The sequence below is a fragment of the Tursiops truncatus genome, chromosome 13, assembly GCF_011762595.2.
Source record: "Tursiops truncatus isolate mTurTru1 chromosome 13, mTurTru1.mat.Y, whole genome shotgun sequence".
Lineage (NCBI taxonomy): Eukaryota > Metazoa > Chordata > Mammalia > Artiodactyla > Delphinidae > Tursiops > Tursiops truncatus.
The window spans coordinates 15,755,274-15,764,674 of NC_047046.1; the positions used below are offsets into that span (position 1 = coordinate 15,755,274).

General features: G+C 57.4%; 1 protein-coding gene across 8 annotated transcripts in view; it reads left to right on the forward strand.

The window, feature by feature from the left end:
* HECTD4 (HECT domain E3 ubiquitin protein ligase 4) overlaps positions 1-8,894 on the forward strand; it is a 190,892-nt gene extending 181,998 nt beyond the window's left edge. For all 8 annotated transcript variants that reach the window (XM_033837009.2, XM_033837014.2, XM_033837008.2 and 5 more), the window contains 7 exons: positions 185-340; positions 1,969-2,072; positions 2,325-2,546; positions 4,486-4,652; positions 4,940-5,135; positions 5,704-5,926; positions 6,496-8,894. In XM_033837009.2, the coding sequence (XP_033692900.1) occupies positions 185-340; positions 1,969-2,072; positions 2,325-2,546; positions 4,486-4,652; positions 4,940-5,135; positions 5,704-5,926; positions 6,496-6,632 (1,205 nt within the window). In that variant the 3' untranslated portion in view covers positions 6,633-8,894. The remainder of the gene's footprint in view (positions 1-184; positions 341-1,968; positions 2,073-2,324; positions 2,547-4,485; positions 4,653-4,939; positions 5,136-5,703; positions 5,927-6,495) is intronic.
* Positions 8,895-9,401: the final 507 nt, after the last annotated feature.

Sequence of the window (9,401 nt, forward strand, 5' to 3'; positions counted from 1 at the left end):
TGGGGTTGGGGGGCGGGCTCCTCGAGGGACCCACGTGGCAGACGTGAAAGATTGAAGATGTTCCAGGAGCAGAAGGGAGGCCATGGCTGCCCCCAGCAGGCCGGGGCCTGGCCATGCGGCTCTCCTGTGCTGGGGTGCAGGGGATGGCCACCCGGAGGTTTTGGCACTTCCTCTCTCGTTCCAGGGGAGATCAGAGCCTCTGAAAACTCCTACTTCTGCCAGGCGGCCAGGCAGCTGGCCTCGGTGCCATCCTCCCAGCTTTGTGTCAGACTGGCGAGTGGCGGTGACCCCACCTATGCCTTCAACATCCGCTTCACTGGGGAGGAGGTCCACGGCACCAGTAAGTGGCCCCCGCAGGCCCTCCGTCAGCCAGTTCAGGGTGAAGGCTGTGTTTAGAATGTAAATATTCCTGGGGTTATTTTCAGCCTAAATGGCCCAATATCTTACCTGTTAACAAGAGTCAAGCCACATCCTCATTACCCTGCTCTGCACAGAAGCCAGGACTGCCCCCAAGTGACATCTGTCCAGGCTCTCCAAACCCAGCCCCCCTGGACTTGCCCCTGTCCCCTGGGGATGTGGCACCTGCCGCTGGCCTGGAACCTCAGCCCAGCACTGTCCAGGCTTGGGGACCGGGCTTCTGATCAGCGCTAGGAGTGCGTTTCTTGCTGAGGAGAGACGCCCTCAGTGTGGATTGGACTTCTTTTCCAGGAAGAGCCCTTGGCTGAGGGTTGGTTGGGCCAAAAGCTTGTGTGTGCCCCATGAGAGACAGGGGTCTGGGGGGCCCTTGATCAGAATGGCACATCCTGCCATTTCACGCTGCAGGGAGGAGGAACGGCCACTCAGAACATGCTCCTGCGTGGTCCTTTCAGTCCGTTTAGCCCAGACGTTCGGGAAATGCGCTGTTTGGGAGAAGACAGTTCTTTCACTGGGCGCGCTGGGTGGGGAGAGCTCTTGGGGCAGCGCTGTTTCCCATTCCCGCCCTGATCATGGGACACTTCCCGCAGCAGCCTCCTTGCCGGCCAGTGCCGTGGCATCCTCTGGGCACACCTCGGAGGCTCTCTGAGAACAGCTCTGTTCATTGAGATACCAGAACGTGCCAGGCCCAGGCTCAACACCTTACGCTCCTCATGACACCAGCACTGTCCCACTTTACAGGCAGGGAAACTGGGGCTCCACCAAGTTAAGTAGCTCCCCCAAGGTCAGCAGCATCACTGGGGTGCAAACCCAGGTCTGTCAGATTCTAAAGCCCAGCCCTTGGCGGCTTCAGCAGGCGGGAGTGTCCTGCTTCTCCGTGGAAGCGGCCAGGCCCTGACATCTGTCCCCAAGCAAGTCCTCCGCGAGCGCAGCTGTCCTCAGTGCTTCCTGACCTGAGGACACTGATGGGATGCATGGGGAAGGGCAAGAGGAGACCCAGCCACAGAGAGGAGTTTTGCAAGAAACCCAAAGGCACATTTGGAATGGCAGTAGGAGAGGAGCTGATCATTGTTGTTGCCCTTTGCGTGTGTCCATCCATTTATTTATGCTCTCACTGGACACACACTGAGCCCTGGGCTTGGCAGGAGGCAGTGCTGAGGAAAACATGGGGCCCTGCTCTTGGCCCAGCGCAGGGGACGGACACGGGTCCCACAAGCCCTTGTATCGGTGTCAGCTTGCAGCTGTGAGAAGTGACCTGCGTAGGATCTGCCTTTGATCTCGTTGAATCCCTGGAACTAGCCTGGGAGGTGGGTACAGTGACTGCCCCCATCCGCTAGGTAGAGGTGCGGAGGCTGGCTCCGTCAGAGAAGTGATTCCCCAGGAGCCACGCAGCTAGTTAGTGGCCCCACAGATTGGAGCCCGGATCTCCCAGCCCTTGGGCGGGTTCTGTTTCCACCCAGCGAAGCCGCAGCCCAGGGGGCAGAGGAGTTGACTTCCCGGTGGGGACAGGGCCTGCGGGCAGGGTAGGCTGATAGGTCCCCATCTGTCCCGCAGGCGGCTCCTTCCGCCACTTCCTGTGGCAGGTGTGTAAAGAGCTGCAGAGCTCCTCGCTCTCCCTTCTCCTGCTGTGCCCCAGCTCAGCCGTCAACAAGAACAAGGTAAGACGCGAGGCCTGGGCAGCCAAGGCTGGTGGCCCAGCGGTCGGCTCCCTGAGGGGCAGGGGCTCGGCTCATGGGTGTGCGTCCTCATCAGCTCTGAGCCCTTTCACAAGCCTTCCTGGTCTGGGCGGTGCTCTTGCTGCTCTGGCTGGACATGCTTCTGCCTGCCGTGGGTCCCGTGGGCCTGGGACCCATGTTTCTGCGGGGAGCAGAGGCCCACGTCAGTCACTTCACCTCTGCCTCCACTTCCAGGGCAAGTACATCCTGACCCCAAGCCCCATCACCTACGGGGAGGAGCAGCTGCTGCACTTCCTGGGCCAGTTGCTGGGAATTGCGATTCGAGCAGATGTCCCTCTTCCCCTGGACCTCCTGCCCTCCTTCTGGAAGACGCTGGTGGGTGAGCCCCTGGACCCTGACCAAGACCTGCAGGAAGCAGACATACTCACCTACAATTATGTCAAGAAATTCGAGAGTGTAAGTGAAAAGCCCACGTTTTCTGGGGGACAGTGGGGCCCGGAGCAGTGCCCCTGGGGCCCTTATTGCCACCCCATGGCCTCTGTGTCCCCACCTGGGGACCGACTGCCGTCTCTTGAACATTAGGCTGCATAAGGCATCTCTGCTGGCCAGGCTTGTCTCAGGGGGACAGGAGCCTCAGTCTTCCCTCCCTGCAGACAGCAGCAGCCCAGGGGTGACTTAACCAGCCTGCTGGGCCTCGTGAGGACACAGGGGTGAAGGGTTCCCGGCAGCTAAAGGAGTAGAAGTGTTGGGTGGGAGGTGCTCCAAGCAGAGCCAGTTTCACTTTTAAGAGCTTGGTTTCAGAGTTTCACGAAGAGCACAGGAGATCAACTCTTGGGTATCACCTAGGCAGGGCGCTGGGAACGGAGCTCTTCCTCCCTCCCCTGTGCCTTGGGACACACAGAGATAGTGAGATCACAGCAGTGTCCGACCGTTCCCCTCCACACGCAGACCAGCCCACCTATGGTCGCTGCTCAGGCTGTGGTCAGGTCCGTCCATTGGTTCGGCAGAGTCGCTGAGGCCAGGCTGGGCTCACGTCTGTTGTCAGGGAGCTGCCCCACTGCTCTCCGTTTATGTAAGGCCCACGCTGGAGGGCTGTGTTCAGAAGCCCTCACAGTGAGGCCAGGAGGGAAGTGAGGCTCAGAGCGGTGGGCTGGCCGGGAGCAAAGCCACTAGCAGAGCTCGGGTCTGGCCAGCTGGAAAGCCTGAGCTTTTTGGCCCACACGCGCTCCTCAGGTTAGAGACCATCCCGGCAGAGTGTGGAGGTGGCCCGTGATCCAGCCCTCCCCGAGGCCGGCGGCTCTTGATCACCGGGGGGGCAGACTTTGTGTCAGAGGCCTTGCGAGGCTGCTCTCCAGAGGACATCTGCTGAAGGAGGGGTTGGCCGATCGGCCTCCACTGGCCAGACTTGAGGGCCCTCGGAGGGGCCTCGTTGCCAGGCTTTCTGTAGTCCCCTTAGCTGCCACTTGAGGGAAGCCAGCGCACGGGAGCAGCAAAGCCGGGGTCCTGGACAGCAGTTGGCTTCTCAGCGGAAAGAGGGCCGACGATGAATTGTTTAAAGGGTCAAAGCAGGACGCCCTCCACGGGCTGGGGATTTATGAGTAGCTGCCAGGCGCTGCTCTGAGAAGTCCTCCCGGGGGCGTGGGTGGCAGCAAAGGCCTGAGGCAGGCAGAGGAGGTAAGACGGCGTCCAGGCAGACCGTCCAGCCAAGGCTTCTGTCTGGAGGGGATGGGCAAGGCCCCAGACGGTGCTGGGAGACAGAACCACCCCGGGAGAGGCGGGGGAGGCACATGAACCAGAAAGAAATGCCCTGAACTTCTGTCGGGGGTGCCTGCCTGCGGCCTTCACTGTCCCAGGCTACAGGCTTGTTCTCCCCTGGGTCAGATCCCATCCTCTCCTCGGTGGCCCAGCATGCACGTCAGTGGGCCAGATGGTGGAGGGGGTAGCCTGTGTACCTTCCACAGGTAGAATTAAGTCAGGGCTCTCTGGTGACAAGTGACAGAAACCCCAGGTCAAACCAGCTTAGGAAAGAAATTTTTTTTAGTGATTTGATCTTAAAACTAAAAGTACAGATATAGATTGGCTTCAGACAGGGTTGAATCCAGGTGCTCCAATGATGTCGTCAGTGAGTGAGCTCAAGATGGCCCCAGCAGCACGAGGTGCACCGCCTTCAGCCGTGTCCACACCAGTGAAAGAGGGCAACTGTAATTTGGGTCTCACTGGCGAGGCCTCGGTCACGTGCCTAACACTGAACTGATGGCAAGGCTGGCAGGCCAGGCCACAGTAGCCCCCACCCGAACAATGACCGACATCTGCCCAACTGGGGAAGGGGTTCCCTCTTCTGAGGGCCTGGGGAGCAGGGCGGCAGTCAGCCCCGCCCTGCCGTGCCTCCCTCCAGATCAACGACGAGAGCGAGCTGGAGGCCCTGTGCGCCGAGATTGCCTCCCAGCACCTGGCCATCGAGAGCCCCGACGGGCCCAGTAAGCCCTGCTGCCGGTTCACCTACCTGACCATGGCGGGCGAGGAGGTGGAGCTGTGCAGCCGCGGCCGGCACATCCCTGTGGCGTGAGTGCGTGGGGGCCTAGGTCAGGGGACCGGCGGCTTCCACTGGGGGGAGGGTGTGAGGCAGGACGGTGGGCGCCAGGAAAGATGGTGGAGTATCTTCAGTGGAAGGACTTTATTCAGAAACAGCAGGTCTGGGGCGGGTGACACCCAGAGCAGGAGAGGAGTTCACTGAGCTGCCGGGCCTGGGAAATCCGGGTAACAGCCTGGGGGCCTCTGCCCGCGCGGGTGTGGCCCCCAGGCCCCGGAGCAGCCTCCTGAGCGTCACCTCTCACCCACGACCCCCGCAGGTGGGAGAACAAGGACATCTACGCAGCAGCCATCCGGAGCCTGCGGCTGCGGGAGCTGCAGAACGTCGAGTGTGTGACAGCCGTGCGCGCGGGCCTGGGCGCCATCATCCCCCTGCAGCTGCTCACCACGCTCAGCCCGCTGGAGATGGAGCTGCGGACGTGCGGCCTCCCTTACATCAACCTCGAGTTCCTGAAGGTCGGTGGCTGGGCCGGCTGGGCTGACAGGCATGTTGGCAGTGGCCTGTCATGTCTTAGTACTTCCTGGGCCCCAGCACTCTGTCCTCCTCACATGTGAGAGGAGCTGTGCTCACCCCTGTCTCATTGCTGTGTAAACTGAAGCTAAGACAGGTCACTTACCCAAGGTCGCCCAGCCAGGAAGTGGCAGATCCCCTGCCTCCCGAGCCCATGAATTAAGCCACCAGCCTGAGGTGAAGCCCCCTCCACTGTTCAGCCTGGCCCGCTTTTGCCCATGCCAGCTGGGAGACCTTGCCCAAGTGACTTCACCTGTAATGGGAAGAGTGACAAGACCTGCCCGGCGGGGTCAGTGGGGTAATGTATGGAGAACCCCTGCTGTCGGGCCTAGCGCGTAGGCCACAGTCACACAGACAGTGTGCCTTTGCGGTCCTTGTCATCATTGTAACCTCCCTGTGTCCTGCAGCCATCGATTCCCTGCTGCACCCTGCCCCGGGATTGGGCCCAGCCTTGTCGGGGGGCACTGGGTTAGAAGCCCAGGCCTGCTCACGTCTGCGACCTTTCTTCCCCAGGCCCACACCATGTACCAGGTGGGCCTGATGGAGACGGACCAGCACATCGAGTTCTTCTGGGGGGCACTGGAGATGTTTGCCCAGGAGGAGCTGTGCAAGTTCATCAAGTTCGCCTGCAACCAAGAGCGCATCCCGTTCACCTGCCCCTGCAAAGACGGGGGCCCCGACACAGCCCATGTGCCCCCATACCCCATGAAGATCGCCCCCCCGGATGGCACAGCAGGTACTGGCCTCCCCTGGTCATGTTCCAGGTAGGGACACATGGGCCCCGTTTGGAGCTGGGGCTGCTAGGCCCTGCATGAGGGGGGAAGAACAATGGAGAGGGACCCCGAACACCAAGGCCCAAATGTAAATGAGAGAGGCCAGGGGTGGTGGGGTGGGCTTGGGGCCATGTGCTTCCCAAACCTGACCTTCGCCAAGTGGCAGTATAGGCCCGACGCTGACGTGTCTTCTGAAATTTTTAAAAGCCTAAAATCCAGAAGTGTTTTAATCTTCCAACTTTTAAATGCAGCAAAATTAATTTAAAAAATCAAAACTCTTTGCCGGCCAGACAAACCTGCCTGCGGTCAGATTCTGTCATGGGTCAGCCATTTGGTACCTGTGCTGTACAGCAGCTGTGTATCTGCCCTTTCCTCCTCCAGAATCCAGCCTCCCAGGCCCTCATCCCCCCGACTGGGCCTTGGGGTTGACTTGGAGCAGCCCAGAGAGGCAAACCTGGAGGCAGAGGGTCCAGCCAGGCCTCCCTGGGATCCAGTCCCGCGCTCTAACGCTGGCCCGATGTCTCTCCTACAGGTTCCCCAGACTCTCGCTACATCCGAGTGGAGACCTGCATGTTCATGATCAAGCTTCCCCAGTACTCCTCTCTGGAAATCATGCTGGAGAAACTTCGTTGTGCCATTCACTATCGCGAAGACCCCCTGAGTGGCTGAGGGGAGGGAGCCCGAGTTAGGCTGTCACCAAGGCACCGCTCTGCTGGCTTAGGAAGCCTGCCACTGCGAGCACATCCCTCCGGGGCCCTGCGTGAGGAGTTGGCAACATTTTGCTTTTCCGAACCTTTGTCCACATTCCAGGACCTCCTGGAAGACTTAACCTTATGTATTTGTACGTTTTGTGATGGGTTGGTTCTTTTGCTACCTATTTGTGGTATGTTTGTAGGATAGTTTAGTTCCCAGACAGCTCCTGTCTCATTTGATCTTCCTGGACATGTTCCTTCATGGCCACCAGGTTCTGAGGCTGTGAGGCCCCAGTTGGTTCCACATCATAGAACCACCCAGCAGGAAGCTGGTAGTGAGATGCCCTTGGCCCACAGAGCACCTGTTCTTTCTGCAGAGCGTCTTCACAGACAAGTGTGTGGCCAGCCCTGCCCCTCCGCCTTGAGCTGGAGTTTCTCCTGGACGTGGCTCCTGCAAGCCTCCTTCCATCTTGAAATGGTTGGGCCAGTTACCCAAACCTGGGAGACACACACAGGGAGCTTTACGTGTTATCTTCCGGCTTTAGACCCTTGTCCATGGTCTGGGTTTTCCTGAAGAAAAGCCCACAGTGGTTCCCCCGTCCCTTCCCACCCAGACAGCCCTCTCTGCTGTCCGACTCTTCTGGGCCCCGGTCCGACAGTTTCCCACTGAGTGCTGCCCAGGATTAGAAGACCAAAGGGTTCCTCCCTGACCTTAGTACGCAGAGCCAGGCCAGGTGCGTCCCAGCTCAGGAGTTGAGAGGACCCCTGGAGCTAGAGGGACAGTGCTCAAGTTGGGGGCCTTTTTCTGAGGCTCAGAACAGGAAAGCACATGACTCAAGCCTGCCCCACTTTTGTACTCAGAAACGTCCCTTCCTCACTACGGTATTTGTGATGTGAGGAGCAGAGGAAAGGCTACACCCCATTTTAAAAAGAGCTGTCTGAGGTGCTCTGCTCAATTCAGGGCCTACTGCAGTGACTAAGACCTTCAAGTCCAGATGGAGACACCAGGGTCCTTCTGCCCCTCTGGCCGGGCCCACGCGGCACCCCCTCCCCACCCCATGTGAGTGTGTGCCAGGGCTGAGCTGCTGCAGCCCACCTGCGGCCCCAGTGCATTTGTGCCCTGAGTAGGTCTTTGTCCACTGGTACTTTGTTCGAGAGCAGCATATGCCATCTTGCTGGACACTGTCATTTTGGGCCTTGCCAGTTCTCACAGAATCACATCGCTGTATTTATTGTATAATATTGTGAATATTGGAAGTTCTGAGTGAGTGCTGTCTAGAAGGTTTTGGAGCGTGAATGCTGGTGAGAGAGGATTTGCTCCTCCCTTCTCTGCTGTGGCCCTGGCCTGTTGGAAAGGTGTGTGGATTTTAGAGTTAGAGGCATTCGCATCCACCTCCTCCGTGTTCTTCTTAGGAAATGAATTAAGGACCATTATAGAAAAGATTCCCCGACCTAAGGAAAGGATAAACCTGGATGAATTGTTCCGGTTGCATCAGTTACATTTGATGCAGGATCAGTCATGTCTGGAGGTGCCTGCAAGCAGTTTCCCTAATTGGAAGGAATACGGTAGGCCACTGCCTCCTGGGGGCCACAGCCCCCTTGACTGGGGGGTGGGGGGGCGCGGGTCACGCCAGGATGTAGTCCTGACAACAAGGATCCTCTTATTTCATTTCTGCATAATGAAAGAGCCTTTGGATTTACTAGAAGTGGTTTTTCCTCCCTGTATTTTTCCATCTTGGTCCCCCCCCGCCCGCCCCCATCCTTTCCATCCCTTGAATGGACTCAGAATTGTCAGCTACCTCCCCAAGAGGGGTTTGGAAAGCTTCTGTTGGCCCATCACTTGACTAGATGACAGCTGTGAGTAAAATACCTGCTGCTAACACGACTGCTTCTCCCAGAGAGCACATTGAGGTCCAGACAGATCCAAACCTTGGCCCTAAAAAAATGTGTGCTGTAAAGTTACTTGATGTATATTTATTATAATTATTTATGGTTGCATCTAACAAACTTTTCATTCAATTTGATGCTATTTACACCATTGCTGTGTAAAAGAAGCTCATGACAGGAAAAGTCACACCAATAAATAACCTTCATCTAATTTTGATTTACCTTAAGAGTTGTGTGATCATCTACTCTTGCTGAGAAGATTCGAAGGCCAACATGCTTGGATGGCTCTGATACTTGAGGGTCGCCAAGAAGCTAGGAATTAAAAGTATTTCTAATTATTATGGTCTCTTTACACTTGATGTGGTTCTTACTCCATTATGCTTATAAACTACCCCTTGCCCCCCACTCGACTCCTTATAGTCTATGGTTTTCATACAGAAAGTCTGATTAAAGGGATGGAAATCCAAAGTCAAAGGTAAACCTAACCCTGCAGGTTCTGCCCACTCCTTGTCCTGGAGCTGGTCTGTACTCTTGTGCCAGTGTGAGGATTCTCCTCAAGTGGACTGTTGCACTGGAAGAGTCTGGGCCTCTCTTAGACCACGTGTCCTCCTTTGGGCACAGGCAGTGGATTTAGAACTACTTTGTGCAAAAGGAAATACAGGGAAGCAGTAAAGACTTAGCTCAGAACTACTATCCAAAATCAGTGCTCTGCCCTCTTCTCGCTGTCCCGTGTCCATCCTACACATACCCCCCCACCCCCCGCCACATACACACAGAACCAAAACACATTGTAAAGGGAAGGAATTGGAGGCCTCATGTGCCAGGGAAAAACACGGACTGGAAATGCATGTAGGAAGCA